The 22131-nt window shown below is 46.1% G+C and overlaps 1 protein-coding gene across 1 annotated transcript in view; it reads right to left on the bottom strand.

Moving 5' to 3' along the window:
- Nucleotides 1-22131, bottom strand: part of nbas (NBAS subunit of NRZ tethering complex) — a 107393-nt gene that overhangs the window by 20945 nt on the left and 64317 nt on the right. The window contains exons 43-49 of the mRNA XM_078093309.1: nucleotides 21929-22039; nucleotides 16349-16599; nucleotides 13217-13557; nucleotides 11382-11606; nucleotides 8613-8803; nucleotides 5790-5879; nucleotides 4564-4747 (exon numbers count right to left, since the gene is read on the bottom strand). Coding sequence (XP_077949435.1) covers nucleotides 4564-4747; nucleotides 5790-5879; nucleotides 8613-8803; nucleotides 11382-11606; nucleotides 13217-13557; nucleotides 16349-16599; nucleotides 21929-22039 — 1393 coding nt within the window. The remainder of the gene's footprint in view (nucleotides 1-4563; nucleotides 4748-5789; nucleotides 5880-8612; nucleotides 8804-11381; nucleotides 11607-13216; nucleotides 13558-16348; nucleotides 16600-21928; nucleotides 22040-22131) is intronic.

The following is a 22131-nucleotide window of genomic DNA, read 5'->3' on the forward strand; positions in this document are numbered from 1 at the left end:
CAGTGTAAGACAAGAGAACGCAAAAAAACAGAGAAAGACCATTAAGGGTGCAATGAGAATCGAGGAAAGGCGTTTGAAAGTACTTAATGCTATACGTATACAGACAACAATCCGTCCAAAGCAGCGATAAGATTCCCAAATGGAAAATAGTCCAGACATACAAGAAGAAACAGAATGTGTTTGTCAAACTCAGAATCTCAGCCGTGATCAAATCAAACTGTCAACAACATTTGAAATCTAAAGAAGAGAAAAATAAATGAAAACGTGCATCAGCGGGAGCTCCGTCGGGATGCGGGAGCTGCAGGCTGAGTGCAACTCCACGGCTCTGCTCATCCATATTAGACCGACGGCGCTCGGCAAGGCCAAACAGCACAGCACCAAAACAAGGGTGTCACAGCAAACGATCCGTGACACTGACAGGGGGGCGTGGGGCATGTAGCATGAATCAGCTCTCATCGTTGATGAGCTTAGATGACTTTTCATCCACACAAACGAGCGCGCACACACACACACACACACACACACCGGGATGAATCTTCTCGCTACCTTCCCATCCGCCCCGGGACATTCAGAGCGCACACAGGTGTGGAGACCTTGATGCAACGGCCCGGCTGCCTGGACACGTGCGCGTCGTAACCCCCGATGAGGGCACTGACACGGCATTCAGCACGACGATTACTATCGTCACACTAAAACATCGAGGATTCATCGAGCAGCAGCTATGCAAGTAGTGGTACTCACCCGTTTGTCTCAGAGACGCAACAAATGACCTAAAGCATATTGATATTTGTAACATTAAGGCCAAATGCAACACACACACGGACACACACACACACGGACAAAAAAAGCCGCTTCACTGTTGACAGTGGTGACATTTGGATGCCCTGCTGTTATGACTAATCATTCAAAATGAGGGCAAAAAAATCTATCCCGGGCTTCACCTCCAACAGCCTCCCTCCATCTCCTTACTACCTAAATGTCAGCGTTTCTATTGGGCTCATTACTTCCTCCTTTTTATGCGTCTTCATCTGTGCCGGAGTAGTGTGTCTCTTGTACTATTTTTCGGTGCCGATATCATCTCAAAATCTTCCCCTCTCTTTGTGTACGTTTGGGATCCATCATCATTCCCCCCCCCTCTCTAATTCTTTTTCTAGTTGTTTACCTCTGATCCATCATTGCTGGGTGCGTGCGAGGCAGCGGCTTTGCATCATCCAGTGGCCTTTTCCACCGACACGGCCCGGCTTGACCCAGTCTGGGCTGAAAAAGCACCCGCCATAATGACATTTGTTTGGTCTTTTCCCAAGCCCAGCGTGCTGGTTGTGCACGCACATTGGTCTATGAGGGTGTGTTGTTTAAATAAGGCACTGTATATGGATGAGGGTGCACGGACAGCAACATGAAGAAGGGGCGAGGATGCGATGTGAGGAGAACACAAGACTTCTCGTATCCTAACAGGCTGTGAGGATCTGAGGGTTTTCTTGAGTCAAAGCGTCAAAGACGTGTGTGCACAAGGCAATATGGCGAGGATGGAGGATTCCACCGTAAGTGAATCAGTTCTGTAAGAATACACAACGCAGCCTAGAGACACCGCCAAGTAAGTCGTCAGTAGACTGGCAAGCCAAGAGAAAGAGCTTGAGAACCGATGAGCTTTGAACTGAATCACCTGTGATTATCGGAGATGCCGGACAGAAAAATCTGGATGGCTCACGTAACGCCGATGTGTTATGTATGTGAGCTTTTGGCAAAATACTGTGATTGTCCATGGTGTGACCTCTGGGCTCCAGCCCACTGATACCCTTCGAAAAGGACCAGCAGTTCAAGGCCGTGGATGGACGGGTGCATTGTAAGGCGATACTTAAAGAGGCTGCATCATACTTTCTCAGATGTAATGTGAAAGTGGTCATTTTGCTACTCTGCAGTTCACCACCAAAAGCTCTGCACGCAGTGGAGAATTCAGCAGCAAGGCGAGAACATTGCCAGAGACATGACTTATAATGGATGGATGACGATGCCGCTTTGTGAAGCTGGAGGCAACTGTTTGCCGACAGGAGCTCAAACTGCGTGAGTTTTCGCCTCCTTCTCCGCGGTGGCCCAAAAGTCTGCAGGTTTACATAAGGTGGTTTAAATGAGTCCGCGCTGTTTGTGACTCACAGGCGGCAGACGAGGCCGCGAGCCCCGTTGTGAGAGATGCGAGGGCCTGCTGGCAGCTGATCAGACAGCTTATTAACAGCAACAAATCGGGGACAGACATATTTAGCGCGTTATTTACAGTCCACACTGCACCAAGCTGGGACTTATTAACGTGATAATGGAGGACGCACGGTCTTTAAGGTAATTCACTTTCCAATCAAAGAAACAGTTGCACATCTCTGAAATATGCTTATGAACTTGTTGTCGGGAGTTAGACAAGGACACGAATGCCACTCTTGTGTCTGTGAGGTTAACATGATGCTACAGCCGGCGTTGGTTCATTTGAGCTAATAATAATAATAATAATAATAATAGTAACCAAAACTAGTCTTACTGTGTTTTAGTCGAGTTTCCTTCATTCTTGTCTCCTCTATGAGTGAAAGTCAACATCAATTCACTTTTGGAATCAAATTCATTCGGATACTGCTGCAATGGCACAATGTGAAAGCGCCATTATTTGTCTCCACGCACACTACTTCCCCCGAGAATCCCTGGTTAGTATTCATCTTCTGCAATTTCGTGATCCACATTTGATTCATTCATTTTTTGCACGTATCCCCACGTCTACATCAATATTTTTCCTGTTTTCAAGAACCAAAGAAATCTATATAATGCAAACCTAGCATATTGTCTGTCATTTATCAATGACAATTAACCAGGCTGATTTGGAGCAGATTAAAAAAGATGAATGAGAGCAATTTCTGCTCTGCATAATTTGTCTATCCATTCAAAACATTAAAGAAGGACAACCTTTAATTATTAAACCGTATACATCGTTTTTCTCTTAACTGGCCAGAGAGAGAGAAGATGGGGGGGAAAAAACGAGTTAAGACATTTAGACATTGCGAGTGTCTGCACATGTATCTTAACGCATGAAAACGACTTTACATTATTCAAGTGTGTGTGTGTGTGCGTGTGTGTGTGCAGCTGCCTTTGGGTGTGGAGCATATAAAAAGTTTTAAACTTTCACTCACCTCACCTGGTTCATAAAGTTTGGTTCAATTGCAGTAAGTAAGATGTAAGATGTTGATTGAGCCACTTTACCGAGCAACGTCTAAAATTTAGTAAATCGACATTCTTCAGGATGGCAGAGGCCCTGTCGGGTGCTAGTTAGGCGTGAGGTACTGGTGAGGATCTCTGATACAACGGTTAACGTGTGCGTGTCCCTCTCAGGCAGCCAGTGTATCCTTTTCCTTCTCCCACATGTTGTTGTCCGACTTCACCACCACCTCTTCTTCATTTTCTGCTTCAAAGCCAGTCAGACCGGAGCACCGCAGAGTCTCGGCCGCGGCCTCGGGGCTCCGACGCCGGTGCCAGCACCGCTTGCGGGTGGTGCCGTCCGAGCCAACATGATCACTGTGCCACCAGCAGGGCTGCAGCCGGCGGAGACGAGTGTCACTCCAATTAGGGAGCACAAAAAAAAAAAAAAGCATTGAATTCGTGCTTCGGCGCACATGTGGACGCGTAAAAGCTATGCAACTACCAAAAAATTAGACTAATCAAATGTAATGAGGGATTTGGCTAGAAAAACCCTGTTCACACGTCGTGGGGCCTTTTGGTTGCCCGGGGGAGAAACAAGAGAAAGTGGCACTTCATCTGAAACAAGTCTCGCTGGGAGAGCAAGAGACTAATTTAGGACGAGTTCAATTCATCTTTAACAAGATGAATTAACTGATCCCTGGGATGTACATAGCCTCAAGAGCGCACGTTTGCACCCGCCTTTGTGTGTGTGTGTGTGTGTGTGTGTGTGCGGAGTGCACCCAATTAGTTAAAGAGCCCGCACCCACACACACACACACACACACACACACACACACACACACACACACACACACACCTGTCTACCTGCACTGACAATGGCCCTGCGGCTGCGCGCATGCATTTACACATTAATTGACCAGCTTGGGCCTTTAATTAGTCAGTCAAGAAACTTAATGACGCTGGATGGTTGGTGACACCGGGGAGACGGGTGGTCGGCAGGCAGAGCCACCACCTCCTTTACAGCTCAGAGCCCATGATGTTACATGATGGGAATGTATATGTCATTACATTACTGCGTCTAGATGGAGTGTGGGCCACTTATCCATCCTCTTACAAAATAATCACCTCTACGCTTCTACCCGTTTCTCCGTCCACTTGTCTCTTCCCTTTAGCCTCAATCTTGAGTATCTCTTCAAAACCTACGGCCCAGCGTTTGATGTTACGGCCTCGGAGAGAAGAAAACGAGAAAAAAAAAAAAGATCCATCTCTGGCTCCCATCGAATCAAGTGGCAGTGTTGTAAAGTTGTTTCTCAAGTAACGCATGCCGGCCGACTCTTCGAGTGGGGCTGATGAGCCGCGGCCGCCTGAGCGTTTTCGAGCGCAGCGGGTTACCTCTCTGCCTTTGAGCACCGCCTGAGTTCTGTAGAGCAGCAGAAGACGCACGTCACTGTCCCGGAGGCTGAAGTTACTCTCCAGGATCTGCAGCACGTCAATGCGGGGCCGAACGGGGAGCGCCGCATCGCCGCAGAACGGATGCAACCACGCCAGGAGGTCATCCGAGGTCACCGCGCTGTCACTGAGGGAGAGGACGAGGAGGACAGCGGTCAGACCGGCACGAAGTGAGACAGAGGGACAGAGGTTTCTTCATACTAGCATCGCCTCTTTGCTTGACATTTTCTATTTGGGCCACCATCTTTTTGCCTGTCATGGTTCTTTTACCATCCGGAGGATGTTTGCCCTCATGCTGTGTGCGGATGATCTCATCAGAGCTCAATGTGACAGCCGAGGATGTGGTGCGTGTTGAGTCTGAGAAGATAACGCGGTGAATATCGTTGCCTCGTCCAAGAGCGACAGTGTAGTGCGGTTCCAGGCACGTTCATGCATTCACGTGCAGTGGTTAACAGAGCACTGTGCATTTAAATCTCCTGCTTAATTGGTATTTCTTTCTGGCAGCACACGGTGGAAGTGGAAAGAAAGACAACAAAAAACACTGTTGCTTTTCCTAATGCATTAACACTGTTCTAGCTAGAAACTATTTGTGAATCAATCAATCGATGAATTGGCAAAAACAAATCAAAAGATTTTGTCAAATAATCGCTCAATCATTTTGTCATTTTATTTCCTATTAAATGCCATGAACTTCCCTGGTTTCAGCTTCTTAAATGTTTGGATCTACGGCTCTTTTTTAGGATTACTAAATTTGAAAAAGTCCTGAAAAACAGTGACTGGCATTTCCCATAATTTATAGACAAAACGTTGACAGGGTTTATCAATGATAGATATAATTCTTATTTGCACCACTAATCCACACAAAGCAAAAAAAAAACAACTGAAAGGAAATCTCTCACTGACAATGAGGAATCATTTTGTCAGAGATGCATTTATTTCACTTTGTTCTCATCGAAGAAAGTTTGCTGCTGCTTTTGTTGTTCAACTAGCAGACAGACACTTTACTGGCATTTGACACACAGCAGGTGTTTCAGGCTTTGAATAGAAGCTGAGAGAGAATAAATAGAGCGACAGAGGAAGAGAAACATTTTGGAAGAACGTTCAATCAATGTGGGACAAAGTGTGTGTGTCTGTCTGTGTGTGTATGTGTGTGAGAGTGGATTACCTACCCACTCTGCACATTATTGTGCACCGCGGTCACCATGGCCTCCAGGACCCTGAGGGGTTGTGGGTAATTTGTCAGGGCGTCCGGGTCTCCACTGTTAAACAAACCACAGCTCAAAAATCTCGCAAAATATGCTAATCAAGATACAATTTTCAAATGTCCGCAGCAAAGAGGGAGAAGAACTGAGGGAAAGAAACAAATCAAAGGCTTTCATCTCCAGAACGTTAAAAACGTATCTGCCAGCAATTAAACGTTTTATGCAAATACAGCTCTGTAAAAAGAGTGCGAGAGACATGAAGCAGGAGAAATAATTTAAAATCGTCGACATCGTTACAGCTCAACGGGCATGTTGGTTGAATTCAGCAAAAAATGCTTTAACACTTTAATTATTTAAGGATGATTAAAGAGGGTTGTACTTCAACAGCACAAAATACTAGCTGAGCTTAAACGAGGTAATGTGGGATCTGGTCATTGGTGGTATTTCCTGTTGTGACTGTAGGTTCTGCTGCACTATGCGCGTGTGTGTGTGTGTGTTTGCGCTGTGTCGCAAAAGGAGAGCGATTTTTCACAAAGACAGAAAGTGAAAAAAACGGTAATTTCCCCAGACTCCACTCTGCTTTGCAGCCGTTTTAATGTAGGTACACATATACACAAAGGCACCAGGCACACACACACACACATACATACATATAAATTGATATATTTTCAAGACAAGACAAATACATGCACACAACATACCACTGGTCTAGAAAAGGGCGGAATGACGACGCAGCATTTCCTTTATAGCATTTTACTACTTACGGCCAACACACACACACACACACACACACACACACACACACACACACTCTCAAGTTATGACAGATACAAAAGATGGCCATTAGTGTGAGGCCTGCTGCGCCAGACTGAAGGCTTTGTGAGAGCCAAAAACAAGACCGGCTCATTCATACCTGCCAAGCACAATGCTTTGAGAAAGCCCTGCAACGACAAGACACGCGCACGCACACACACACACACACACGCACACGCACACGCACACACGCACTCATGCACGCACACAGTCCTACATGAATGCACAAAGGGATATTCATTATGCACAAACAGAGTGACATGTTCAAGGTAACAGCAGCCTTTGGTGAATACATAAGGCTGTGTGTGCATTTTGCACCTGACACACAGAACACACACACGCGTGCGCACACACACACACACACACACACACACACACACACACACACACACACACACACACACACACACACACGCATGCATGCACACACACAGGCTGAGTGTGTACTGTATTTGTGTGTTGGTGGAGGAGCAGAGTGAGATCTGGAGGGGAACAGCTGTATCAGGCTGCATTAATTATTAGAAGATAATGACTCAGAGAAAGGAGAAAAGTGCGTGAGCTAAAAAACAGTCTTTTGTCCGTCAGGGATAGTGGCCACGTGTCTGCGTAACTGCATATGTTTGAGTGTCTGGGCCCGTGCATGAGATTCTTCCGGTGTGTAGGAGTGTGTGTGTGTGTGTGTTTGCCATCTATCTGCACCACGCGTCATTGAGCACCCATAAAGAAGCGGGAAATGAGGCAGGAATATTTAATCGAGGTGATTGGCATTAATTCATCAGGCCAATCAGATGGCCCAGAGAGATGTCAGGTCCTGTCAGTAAAACAAAGGCTCGCATCGGTCCGTCAGCGAGCGCAGTAAGGGCATTGAGAAAAAAAACAATAAAAGAATAAACTCTGAAGTTAAGGCTTCCATTTCAGCTCACGTAACATTGCTTACATTCTGTGGTTTTTGTCTGCGAAGAACAACAAGACCCAAGTATTTTCCATTGCCCTGAACTCTTGCATTTTCCGAAACATGTCGGCCTGAATCATCGCTGCCTTCCTTTTGAATGCAGCCAACAACAAGACACCGATAAAATGCCGCCAGTCCAACTCCCACAGGCAGCTACTGTAAAATCAATTCAACCCTTCGGGCATTTGTTATGACAGTGGCTTCCCTGCAAACCCGCTGAGCTCGGAGTGGACCAACACACAGAACATTTTGCGATAACAACCAGCAGAGATCAGGTCGGGTGGGGTGTTCGGGCAACCTTCAATAATTTGAAAATGTTACATCATAAAGCCCTCTTAAGGGGTGGACAAAGGTATTTGTGTTAATCATACCAGACAGGTGTGAAAGGGCTGCAAGTAGAGGATAATGTTTGAAAAGGCGCCGTAGCAAATGTAGAAGACATTTGTATAAGGCAAAAAGGGAAATGCTTGTAAAACTTGATTTTCCTCCCGCTTTCGTTAGCTTTGTCACGCTGTGGGTTATCTTCGGTAGCACACAGTGCACAAGCCTACAGCAGTGTAATTTTCTCAGTGCTTTACTATTATTAACGACTGAACAACTCAGGGCTAGCAGTGGGCCTATCAGTGTGCAACACCATTTATGATTTATAACCCAGTGAAAACACCAGCGATGCCCACAGAAAGGACAAAAAGAACCGTGTTCTGACTCAAGAAGCAGAGGGTGAGATTTTATCTGAATGGTGGCAGACGCAGAACGTGTTAGTGGCGCATTAAGTTTGTTATTGAACTGAAGAGAAAGCCAGGAGAGCGCTTTCCTTTCGCTTCCACTCTTTACGCTAAGCTACGCTAAACTACGCTAATCTCCGGGCTCCAGCGCCACATGTATGGCTCAGACGTGACGCGGCCGATCTAAATTGCGGGCCAAGCAAGCAATGAAGTGTAATTAGAAAAATGGCGTGTCCTTAATTGTGTCACTGTGCGCGTTCTCAAAGGGCTGATGTTTTTAAGGAAGCAGAGATATATTACCTGAGTGCAGCCACTACTCGCTCCATGGCGTCACCGAGCACCGTTTTCACAGACAGCTCCATGGGTCCAACAGCCACACGCAGAAGCTCTCCAACGCGATCCAGGGGCTGTCCATCAGTTGCCATGGTGACTGCCAGCTCATGTACTTTTGACCTCTCGGATCGGGACAAATCATAAAGTTGATCGTACCTCTGGAATGAAGGGGGGGGGGGGGGTTATGGTGTGAGAGATATTTTTGACCTTTAAAATATATTAAATAATAAATATATTAAATATATTAAAAGTGAAAGGGCGAGACTAATTTATACTAATTTAGAATTTTCAGACTTGTTAAAAACATTTAGAAAATACAAATGGGAAAAAAATAGTAATGTGAAATGGCAAAAGAAACGGAAGCAAAGAAGGGCAGAAGAGCAGCGTTGAGTGAGTGGAGTCGGTTGTCGAGTGCTCGGCTCTCTAAAGGTATTAACCCAGACCTCAACCTTCTCACTCTCCCCGCGGTCCTTCTCCTCTTTGCTTGTTTTTCTCCCTTCCAATAAAAAATTTCCTTGATTTAAAACATTTTCAGCACAAATCCTCATTCTGTTTTCCTTCATTGTTGCCTTTCTATATTCCTAACATATTGTCCTCGTCTGTGGGCAGAACTCTCCTCTTTGGGTTGACATTTGCATGTAACAGTCAGAGCAGCTACAAGGCGCTTTGGTCTGGTGGGTTGCTCGTCACTGCAGCGACCCAAGAACACGTCTGTAGAGGATAATGTCCGCTCTGGAGGTTAATACTTAATACTGGACGGGCTTTGCTGGGTAAATGCGGCCGTGCAGATACTGTGAAAACCAGGGGTTGTAAAATTAGATGCAGCGCGCTGCTGCTGGTACTGCACGTCCCTCTTGTTTGCCAGGAGAGAGACAAGCGACGGGGACAGATGTTGCCGTCTCCAGTTACCTCAAGATGGCAAACTTTTAGAAAGCAATTCAGAGAGCACTCGTCTTTGGGAAAACAATCACCGAAGAAGAGCTTGCGTTGATTCCTCGGAGACGTCGACAGTCGAGTCAAAGCAGGCTATTGATATTCATGCTATATGGACATCATTCATGATATATGACAGTCATATTATATTCATAAGTGGGTTGTCCTGGCCGAATACTGATGAGTTTTTTTTTTTTTTAGATAATCTTCACAAGCCAATTGTGATTCAGTTTGGGACCATGTTCATCTATTTGATAGATATAGATCTCTTGAAACAGGCATAGAGGAAGTGCAGGACAGAGCTGCACGATAAAACACCGCTCTCAAAGCGGTGCTCGGGTGTGTTTAGGGATATTGACACTGACATAAAGGACACAGGTGGTAGATGCGAGGCTTCTTCCCAAGAGGTCACGTTTAGAGAAAAATAAGAAGATGGAAAAGCAAATTTCGGAAAAACGGAAATTATTATTGGTGGCAATTTTGGTACCAACCAAACACCTGAATGTCCCCAGTTTGCCCTCAGTGGAGGATACTTTCTGCCTTTCACTTCCCATCCCTCGCTCCTCTCGCTTACATTGGTGAGCTGCTGCTCTTTTCACATACAGGTTGAAAATGGCCTGAATTACTTCTAAATGTGATGGGAATTCGGCACGCTCCATTACCGAGAAGGATAATCAGCACGGCCATGGGTTTTATACACTATTTGATCCATTGAGCCTAATACCAAAGGAAAACGAGAAGGTTATTTTAAAATCTCTACTTACTTCTACACAATAACCGCAGCGTGTAATTTGCTGTCTGTCTTTGTGGCAGTTTAAGCGCTGGGGCACATTCCTCTACGATCCACTATTATTCCCAGCAGCTGGTCACGTACACTTGATAAATGACCACGTTGTAGCAAACAGAGCCTACACGGCTCCTTCTATCTATCTTTCTCTACCCATCTGCCCTTTTGTGGTACTTCTATCCTTTGTATCTATCTCTAAGGATATAATCACTTCCTGCACTAGAAGAAGGGGAGATTTTGCAAACTGGTGTGTGTGTGTGTGTGTGTGTCTGCATATGTAGATTTAGCATTGGCTGTGTCTCGTAATGCCTGTATCTTCTCCACCATTATGGAGGGTAAATGCTTCTAAGCACCGATGAATCACTGGGTAAATATCGTAAACATGCACAGTGTGGGGGTCAGAAAACGATCAGTTCTCTCGGGTGTCTCATAGTCGCCTAGCAACACTGAGCTCCCCAAATAACAAGCTCCTCTCTCTAGCCCCACATTGATTTTGTGTGTACACACACACACAGCTACAGGGAGGTGACGGTGGGGCAAGTCAGCACGACTTTGCTGAGTGACATATAGCATGGTGTGGATACTTTACACAGGGCTCATTTCAAACAGATTTACATTAATACATAGCTTAATGTAACCCAGGAATACGCACACACAGTCTGAATATCCCACGTTTTTCAAAACATTTTTTAACCCAGCATATTTAGACTTTTTTCCCCAAAGAAATTTAAAACAAATATTTTTTGACTTTTTTTCATGACATCTTTCAACCCAACATCTTTTAACTTTTTTAAAGCAACATTTTATGACTTGATAGTTGATTTTTATGGGGGGGGAAATGTATTTTTTCTATTGGGTCATTAACGTGTAAATCAACAAGATGAAAGACACAAAAACTAAGCATCAAATTTAATCTGATCACTATGTATATAGCGTATGCTAAATGTTGGGTCAAATGTACAAGAAGAGATCTTCTCCCCAAATAACGTTGGAAGTGTCTGGCAGATGGGGCGTACCTGCTGGCAGTCTTTGAGGGACAGAATGAAGGGGTGGCTCAGGGTGTCCAGGTGGGCCTGCGACTGCCGCAGGTGCGTCAGAGCCTCATCAAAAGTCATCTCGGCTGGGTCCTTCCGTAGAAGCTCCCCGCTGCCATCGCCGCCTCTCTTCCTGCTCTTCTCGCCCAGCTGGCGCAGGGCTTTGGTGGCTCGCTTTATCACCTCCGACCTCGCCTGGATGCTCAGCTGCAGACAGAATAGGATGGATGGGAGGCACACCGGGACGGAGAGGAAGGACGGGATAAGGAGAGCCAATTGGGGTAAGGGTGTGGGTCAAATTGAGGGTAGAGGGGAAAAGAGAGGCGCACAAGTTATGTACCGTGCATTCATTTCCAACTTAACGAGTTGACGAGCCTTAATCTATTCACAAGAATATCAACAGGAATTGGGGTGGCATCTGTGCGAGGAGTGTGTGAGAGAGATAGCTCAGCTCACAGCACGGTGTGATTGATTATATTCAGTAGGGCAGAGTGGGGGGCTTTGGCTGTGGGAGGGTTTTACTCTCTTCCATGGAAGCATGCACATTCACACCAGTGAAGACACTTACAAATCCCCCACCCTCACATTACCACCTACGTCAGCCACACACTCAGACACATGCAACTCATACGTCTGCCTTGGATAGATATCACAACTGAGACGGACAGGATGATCACTCAAATAGAGTTTCCTGACAAACCGGCACCATTTCTCTCAGGGGAAAGTTTGTAGAAGTTTTTTTTCTCTCTTTTGTTATGTGTGTGTGTGTGTGTGTGTGTGTGTGTGTGTGTGTGTGTGTGTGGAGGGGGGGGGGGGAGAAGTAGATATAAAAGCTTACAACCAACATCAGTCAAGGCCTTCGGGCAAGAATGAAAACCGGCTGGAGGTTGAGTTTCCACTAAAGAGGCTATCTGATATCAATGCTTCAGAGGGGAAAGTGCCATCGCTGCTTCAGGTGAAATAAGTCAGAGTCCTCCATCTCGCCCTTTGGCCATGCAGGAATTATCCCATCCATTGTGGGTGGGGGGGGGGGGGGCATGGAGGTGTGAAAGGTCAAATACATTCCTCCAACAGTGAGAGGGGAGGGAAGTTGGGGGGGGCATTTTACTTTGAGGGTTCAAAGGGGAGAGAAAAAAAGGAAAGGCAGTGGGTTTCTGAAGGTTAATCTGCATGTTTAAAAGCAGCAGTGGGAAAATAGTGCCCGCTGGGAATTTGAGTTTAATTGGCGCTGAAGTGGAGTGGGATCAATTAGCTCCCTTGGAGTGTCTGCGAAAAGAGACAAAAGTGGAAGAAAAGAACGGTCTGGGGCTGGCAGTGTGCCAGTATGAACAAGAAGAAGAGGGGAAAAAAGCAATGGGCTGCTATTGATAAGGTGCTCTGAGTGACTTCCCCCCTGCAATACACCTTTTCAGATAAGATTTTTTAAATCACGACTGCAATCTGTGCTTTAAGTGAAGTGTGGATGTGAACAGAATAATGCTTTTGAAATTAGAAAAAAATCAAGCCGAGGGGCACGAGAAAGGAGTGTGCGGACGATGAAGATGACAGTGATTGGATATCCCCCACGATCCCTCCTCTCAAGACAATATTAACCTTGTCTGGGTCCCTGCCGGGGAACACACTACCTTGTGCTGCAATTATGAATCGCAAACCTCACACCGGTTCCTGTCTGAACCTCCTTCACAGTTTTCCCTCTTTGGTGACGAGCGTACGGTGATTCACGTGAAAAAAAGACATTGCATCTCATGGCTAAGGTCGATGGACTGAAATTGGAATTTCACAAGGTCTCGGCAGGATTTGACTAAATTTAGGCCTACCTGTTCGGCTGCATCGGGTGAGAAGGTGACGTTGTCCAGGAAGTCGACGGTGTCAGCCGGGACCAGCCTGTCCAGGTATTTGGCGCAGGTGTCGTACGCGTGGAGGTAGTCTTGTTCGTTCTGAGGGGCTCTCTTCAGCAAGTGCGGGTCTCCTTTCCAAAACAGCTTCTGCAGCCACGCCGCGTGGACTGCACTGGGGGACACTGTGGCCCCCCCACCTCCAGGCACAGGCAGCCGATTAGCAAGTTTGGAGATGGACAGTACGTTCTGACTGGTCAGAACTGGTTGTAGAGTCACCAGTGGATCCGACGTTTCATCGGTCAGCTTCCGGTAGTTCAAACCTACGGGGAAAAAATAGTTTACCATTTAGAAAAAAGTCTGCACTAGACAATTCTATGAGATTTTTATTTAAAATGACACTGAACACATCCTGATTGTGTTTTTCAATGCATTTAACTGACTTGTAGAATCTGTGTTAGTACATATGTATTTACTTAGCAAGGCAGAACAAAAAAGGTGCATTGTGGCGGAAGAATTAGCATTCAAACTACTAGAGCACGCCCAACAAAACACTGCTCAAAAGTGGCCTTTTTCCTGCTGCAATTACATGCGACATGTGCAAAGCATACAGCACTTGCAGGATAATTACTGTGATTTGATAGGCAGATGTTGTTGAATTTTCCATTACATGACAGAAATGTGCAAAGAGAAATGCACGGGAGAGAATAAAAGGTTTATGTGAACAATAAAGAGCGTGTGGGAATGGCAGTGCCATCTGCATGTAAAGGTGCACAGCTTGTGGATCGGTCTGAAAACGCCACATTGTCTGCCACTGCAGTACTGCTGTGTTTGTGAGAGAGAGAGAGAGAGAGAGAGCAAGTGGCGTTCTCTTGGTCTCAAGCATCAGACAGACACATTACTGTGGCAACACCACAGGCTGTCTGGGCCTTAAATATTTAACACATGTCTGCCTGTTGGAGGCAGTATGGGAGGACTCCGTCAACGCTGCTCGGAAAGCCTCACATGTTCTCTCACACACACACACACACACACACAAAACTGTGAGAGCGCACACACACACACAATACTTTCAGACAAGCCCAGACGGACACTTAAACCGCAGATAAGAGTTACATGCACTTACACTTGTACACCCTCTCTATGTGTGCCTGTCTCTCCCCCTGCCCCAGGTCATCCTCTTCCTCGGGGGAGCCCTGCTCAGACAGTCACCCGCTACTGTGTCTGAAACTGTGTGATGAATATTGGACACACAGCACCTGTCTCTACATTGTCTGCATGCTTTTTCAGCCGGTGCAAATGAGTCACTTTTAAGTGGATTTTGCTGCAGTGTTCATGTGTGGATACACAGACTGGTGCTAGTTTGCATGTGTTGTGTATGTGCCAGCACACAGTATCATATGTATATTTGTGTGAGGGTTAATGTGTATATTGTGGGCTTTCTTTTGCTGCAGTTGGGCAGAAGTGAAGAGTGAGCAACTAGAGCATGGCACTGCAGCCCTGATGACCTTGGGATTCCTCCTCATTTTGAAGCAGTGTGTACGGAGCTCGAGTAGGAGCGAAGCCTTCATGTTGCATTTCTGCCGTTTCTGCTGCTGGCTCAAAGAAGGAGATGCCACCATTAAAGTTATTAATTAGTGATTGCCGCGTTGCATTTAGGCGAGCCATTGCCAAGGTTATTTTATCATCAGCCATCCAGGGCAGATATACAATTCTGTGTGATAATTTATTATATTTAAAAAACATGTACTGTGATTCATTCATATATTGTTATCACATTATCACAATTAAGTTGTGTAAACGATTAAATACCAACGATCAGAAAATACCTGGTGGAGCCAAATCAAACTGTAGCAAATAGCTGGAAATATTCATCTTCTTTTTCCTGTTCAGTTTTACTTTTAGAAATCTGCAATCCTGTACTTTTGTCTTGAAATTAAAGAATCATTCAAAAACTAGTAATTCGAAAACATCAAGTCAAAATAAGCCATAACAATCAGTTTCTATTGTAGAGATATGATAGTAGTGACGGTAGTTGTGTGAATAAAACTGAAATGAAGTAGATGCAGCGCAATCTTAGAGTAAAGCACTTTTTTCGTAGTTAATGTAGAAATGGATGACTCGAGGCGCACACGTGTGTGCGATAAACAGAGACACGTGTCACCGGTAAAATCCGCGGCGTTATCTGGGGCCGGGGGAGGAGGTGAGGCGTGAAAACACAGCTGACACCTGGCTGACCTTTACTGAACTTCCGCGACAGGTGACACCACCTCCACCCGCACACACGGGCGAGCCGGTGCACTGTAGCCGGACCGCTGAACCAGCGACACGCTCCAGCCTGGAAACACAACGTCCTTGGAGAGGGCGCCGCTGCCACGGGAAACCGCCTGTCGCTGTTTCACCAGCCCGGGCTGTTGGGTGGATCGACACTTTATCCAGAGGTGGATTGCTCCCCTTGTGCGAGTAGTTTTGTTTGTGTCAATCCTGATGCTTTTCTATTTTGGAAATTGGCGGAGCAAAAGAGAATTTCAGTAAGAATTAGTGGAACGACCGGCGAGGAGAAGCGTCAACATGCATTCATCCGTCATCCATCGCGCCGAGAAGGATTTTGCTCACTCGGGTAGATTTTTTGACATTAAAGGCTTCCAGCTTAATTTCCCCGTATGATATCAATGCATTAAGCCGGGCCCAATCTAAGGCTCCTCTTTTTTTTATGCGTCTGTTTTCTCCATTAAAAAGCATACATTCTTTGGCAAATGGGTGATTTTGTTGATTGAGATATTCTAAGCGGTGGCTTTGTCGCGCCAAAGAAAATCAATTCCTTTCTTTACAATGCATACATCTTGCATAGATGATTGCGTAAGCAAAATGCGGATGAATTTGTGGCGGAGGGATTTGTAGTTGCTCATACAATTTCAAAGAATAGACTTAATCAGGTTTTCGTTGCGAACCGCATCCGTCGGTTGAAGAGGTTGCATTTTTATGAGCTCAAGCAGCGCGTTATTGCTTCCTTTTGTTCTGACTGTGAACCACCTACTGGTCGTGTGGTCGTGGCTCCATCTGCATGAAAGAGGAAAAAAAAAAAAAAAAAAAGAGGAAAAAAAAGGCTCTTACCGTTGGCGACAGTTCGAAGCTTCTTGAGCAGTTTGACGTGGGAGTCCGGCTTGATGGTGGTGGTGACGTAGGGCTCGCAGCCGGCAGCCTCCAGTAAGGTGTAGTAGTAGAGCAGTCGGCCCTGGTCGCTTCCCTCCACGGTGGGCAGAACGTACTTGGTCATGTGGCCGTAAAAGGCCTCCGGGTCGCGCTTCAGAGTGTCAAACAGGCCGAGGGACTTGCTCCGGGATTCAATGGCATCGGTGGAAAGACTAAAGGGCATGAGGGGAAGGGGGGGGGGGGGGGGGGGGTGAAAGAGAACAAAGCAATGTTACGTGTTTCCACAAGGAACATGTTATTTCATAGCCATACAAACACATTTTTGACACGTAAACACCTGTTGTGTGAGATATTATCCACCGTGTCCACAGGATGTAGAACACTTGGCAGTAAGCTTCTGGCATCATAAACAGCGGCTTGTTTGAAAAAGAAAAAACTAATTAAGATCCAAGTTGTTCACATAAGCAGCGATAACCGCCGCGCCGGAAAAAGATAAGAGAAAGCGTAATGACGAAAATATCATCCAAAAAAAAGAGAAGAGGGAGATATCCAGCACTGTAAAGTGCTCGTACAGAAACAGGACAGATCCGTGGGCCTTATCTCCAAAGACACAGTCCCTCGAAAAAGAGATGAGGCCTATAGATTGCTACTGAGAATAGTGAAAAAGGAAATGACGAAGAGCGAGACAGAAAACAGAGGGTGAAGATGTGACGTGGACATGCTCCGAGAGCGGAAAACGTCCGCGACAGAGAAATAGACAACAGCAGGAGGTGGTGTGAAGGATGAACGGACGAGTGAACGGAACGCGGGAAAAACACCGGCGAGAGGAGAGGAGAACCGCAGGCAAGAGGTTGAACAAGGGAAGAAGCAAAAAAACACGAGAAAGCAAAAAGGAAAGCAGGTGGCGGTTTGTCACCGAGAGGCTCTGAGCCATCGGTGTCTGTGTGCGTGTTTCTGTTAGAACCAAACGACATCGACGAGGACAACTGCTCCTCGGGGCGCTCCATCAGAGCTCCCCGGGAGGCTCTCAGGCCCAATCCAGAACAGAGAGAGCCAACAACAAGCTCCATAATGCAAACAACACCGATCGTCCTCGTCACAGTGGCTCCACAGAAGCACCAACGATCTGAGCGAAGACTCTCACTCCCAAAGCCCAATCGGAGCCTGGCGTTTCATTATTTAATCACATTAGCGCATAAGTGACTGAAAGCACCACGGCGTGAGAACGGCGGCGACAGCGCGTACCGGGAGGACTGTTTGAGTGGTGTTAAAAGAATGAGGGGGTCGGGCCCTCATGTCATGTCAAGACTCTGCTTTCACTTTGGCCCCTCCTCCTCTGTCCAGGTACAAAGAGCACCGATGCTCGCATCTCTCTCAGTAAACGGCCCAGCTCCCCTACTCGCACGCACGCACGCACGCACACGCACACGCACAGTGGAGCTTTAAAAAATAAATAAAAAATCCGGAGCCTCTCATTACGACTTCTTGTTGTTCGTTCTGAAAAGCCACGGCGGATAAAGAACCGATTCAATGGGGCGGAGTAGTCTCACCACGTCTGGCATTAGCATATTCCGTCTCCTGTCACTTCCACCGTGTTTAAAGAAAATTAGGCTCTCTGTGTTCTTAAACTCAGGAGCATATTTAATTGCCGTGTTAATCAGAAAGACAGAATGAAACTCGGTGGGGGCTTTGGCTGAGCAGTGAGGAGTAATCAGCAGTGTTGTTTGAATATATCCAAACTGTATTTATTTATTTTTGTTTGATTTGTGCCGCTAATATGTGTACAAAAGACGGTCCAGCAGGGGGTAATAAAAGGTTGTTTTTTTTTGCTGCACAGTACAATAACTCGACAATAGCAATCGACAATTTGACTTGATTACGTGTTTCTTTGTGAAGCAGTGCTTCTGTGCTTATTACACATTTGCACACACAAACACACCTGCAAACACACAAGTTTCATCGTTTCATTAGGAAAAGAGCCACCCACTTTTGTGAAAAATCCTTACATATTATATTGGAAGGGTGACGTCTGTGCGATGAGGTCAACTTCTTAAATACAGTCCAGCGTGAATGTCCAAAATGTTCTCTCCCCTTTTAACTGAATTTAGGCAACAACCCATTATGGATTAATATATCTGGCACTTTAACTGCGAAATGCCGTTTTTTGCTGCCAGGTATTGTACAGTGAGCTCATAAGAGTTTTTCTTTTTTATAATAAATAGCCACCTTGTGCCCAAGGAAGTCATTACTTTTACCGTCATTTGGTCATTAACCAAAAGCACAAAACAAATTAAAAATGTTGACTTTACGATGTCTAGAGAAAACTGGCGGACGAACGAGCTCCTGAAGCTGCCATCCATCGAGGCCTGCTGCTACCAGAAAAACATTTCTTTTAATAAAACGTAATTACCACAAAAAAAAAAGCATGCACATGTCACATGGCAGCGGATCACATGCTGAGCTCACGGCGTTAATTCACTGACTGCTTTCCTTTCAACCGTCCGACTTCACAGCCCGGGCGCCGTGCATTTGTATCTGTTCATTCAACTCTGTCGACCGGGCGTTTTTGCCGTTTTCTTTTACCTACTATACCATATGCAGTGGCATTCTTCAGACTGAGAACTGCTTCCCTGGTCCCCCCCCCCCCCCCAAATGGCTCAAAGAATCGTGCTCAGAATCGTGCTCCAAGTCACGCTTCAGGCTTAAACCTTGCACAGCATCGAAAATCCCTACAGTAAGTATCAGAACCAACGGCAGCTGCGCAGAAGAATTTACAGTACTTTTCCTAACCCGTGTGCAGCGCCAGTATGCGGCCCTCATTCCGCATGAACGACACAAATATTCCAGGAAAGAAAGCTCATCGGCGTGCTGAGCTCACGCGCATGAGCACGCAGCGAGACGCCTGCTCGCCGTAACTTCATTTGAGATAATCAAATATATGTCTACAACAGTGTGATGCAAACAGGGTGTACTATTCCTACAAAGCGGGTGGCGCGTCAACAGCCTCACGCGTATGAGGAGAGTCTCATTTGCAGGAATGACTAGTCATTCATTTGCTGATGATTCATGTTTCGCTAAAAAAACTAAAATCCAAATATGCAACATGGCCGTAAGGAGGAAGCACGCGGAGAAGAAAGCAATCAGAGATTTGTGAGGACAGGTGTGAATGCAGAATGCAGTCCTTTAAGGCCGCAAGGTCGCTGAAAGGTGAAGGTCGCTGGTTTAGACCAGAAGTGCAAAGCAGAGATATGTGTGAAGAGGAATTGGCTGAAGTGAATTAAGGGGATTCAGGTATCGCAAGTCAATACCTTCAAGCCTTCTTGCGGGGGGGCCTTACATGGATCTGGGACACACTCAACTAAAGAGTTATTCATATACACCATTTGTCATGAAGCTATGACATGTACGGTGTGTAACACCGCAAATGTGCGACGTGACTTGAACTCGTCTTCACCGGCTGTGCCGTCTTAATGGAGCCGGTAAAGAACTCAAAAAGGTGTCCTCGCCGTCCCTGAGGAGTCCTCATTAGGCTCAAAGCAAAACACCTCTTCTGGATGAGTCGGGCGGGAAGCTGCCGCAAAAGACTGTTTATTTCTCATCACGGGCAAACGCCGCTCGGCGGTAAAAGTAGAGCGAGCGGTCAGCTGCTGCTGTGGCTGCGTGTTAGCAAACTGAAGCGGGGAGCTCGCCGTTTGGAATCTGTGATGTTTGTTTGGGTACTCATTATTTGATGAAAGTGTCGTTCCCCGGACATATTCGTGGACTAACTGTGGACCTGAGGGGGGGGGGCGGGGGTCCGATCCGCTGGGACGTTAAGGGACCAGCTGTGAGACAGAGTAAAAAGTCAACACCCCCCCTTTCTGTGTAACAGCTGTCATTAAAATGTCAATAAACCCAGGTGGAATGTTCCTAAACGGCCCCCACGCACATCCACAAAGCCCTCCATGCAGAGAGGGGCATCGATTCCTCCCGAGCGTTTACTCTGTGTTAATAGGACTGTCTCAGAGACACTCCGGCTCCATCATCCATCTCTTCTTCCTCCATCAATCCATCCAACCCCTCCACCCCTCCCAGCCTGCACACACCGATTCGGTGGGTATTTCTCTAGATGCAGCGTTTTGTAACACTTAACGGCGACGGCTCCGCAGCACTTTCTACGGATTTCACCTCGAGTACATTTGTGCATTTCTCCATTTGTCACCTTTGATCGTATTACTATTAATACATGCGCCGGTTTCATTTCAGGAGCTGCAGATCTCTACAGTGTCACCAGGACTTCAGTAAACAGCCCACTGACGTCAGAGGACTCGTTCATCTCTGCTTGCAGCTTAAATGTCCGACATCATTTCATCTTCTTTTTAAATGACAAATCAATGCAACTTAAGATTCTGAATCACCATTTCATTTTTCTGAAGATGAAGATGATTCCTCGTGCACAACATCAGGAGGATTGGTGAAGCAGCCCGTCAGGTGTTCATCCAACAACCTGGACTCTCTTCTGGATGGAGCCTGTGCGTCTCCCGTTGGACCTCCAGCCTACGTCTAGACCACGACACTGGACAGGATTTGTTCTGCACTTTTCGCATATTTAGTTATTTGTTAGTTTGAATGCACTTATTGCGAGCCGCTGAGAACAAAATCAATGTCAAATGAATGTAATGCAATAGGAGGGCACGTCTTGATTCCAAGTACCGGTTTCAGAGCTGGACAGAATGAGTGAAAGGAAGCACTTGCCTACAGGAATCAATACCAGTTTAAATTCCATCTCACACCCCTGCTTCTGTCTGCGTGCATCTTTTCCTTTAACTTTCCCCTCTTCTGCTCTATTTATATCAGTCGCTGTGTCCATCCATCCGTCAAATCAATACACATATTGCAGATGCCTCTCGCCAAGATTATAGTATGAATATTCTTCACACATTTGTCATGATCTTGAGATTTTGGTGGAAACTCACACACACAGCAGCCGTGGTGGGTTCGGAGGAGGAATAGGTTGTAATTTATCGTTAAGTGGAGCCCATAAACCATTTCCTTTATATCAGAATGCGACAGCAGGGTTATTTATCACAGACGCAAACACGTGCAGGCACATCTGCTGAAAAGGCATTCTATTAAAACAAGAAAAAGGTGCAGAGCTAGTCAGATCCTTAGCGATAAAGTCAGATAGGAAATAGATTATGGAAATAGACCGTGACACACTCGAGCGCACACATACAAACACATATTCACAACATGCTTGATTAACTCACGCGGTGCTTTGAGTAGGCTTTAAGGTAGGAGGTGTCACTCAGAACTCGGTGGCTGTGTTGTTCCTTAAGTTATTAGCTTTGCAATTCAATTTTTTATGATTTGTAAATAGACGACTATGAAGACTAAAATGACACAAGAATAAACCAGAGCAGCTTTATAGCTTTAAAGAGCATTTCTAGTGTGCATTGACTGACGTAATATCGCAAACTGATGAGATGAGGAACGCTCAGGGAGGCTCATGTGAGCGTGTTTTTATTTTCGGTTTGCGTGTTTTTGTTTGTGCGCGTGTACCCGCTGTCTGTAAAGAGGAACTCAAGGTGAGTCATGTAGACCTCCCACAGAGGAACGCTGTAGCGCTTAGCCAGAGACAGAGCGATCCTGTACACGTCCTCCTCCAGCGTCCTGGAAACACACACACATGGAGAGGAGAAAACCGTAATCAGACTCAATCTGCAATGAAGCAGAATCACACCCACTCGTATGCATAAAAAAAC

The sequence above is a fragment of the Gasterosteus aculeatus genome, chromosome 18, assembly GCF_964276395.1.
Source record: "Gasterosteus aculeatus chromosome 18, fGasAcu3.hap1.1, whole genome shotgun sequence".
Taxonomy (NCBI): Eukaryota; Metazoa; Chordata; class Actinopteri; order Perciformes; family Gasterosteidae; genus Gasterosteus; species Gasterosteus aculeatus.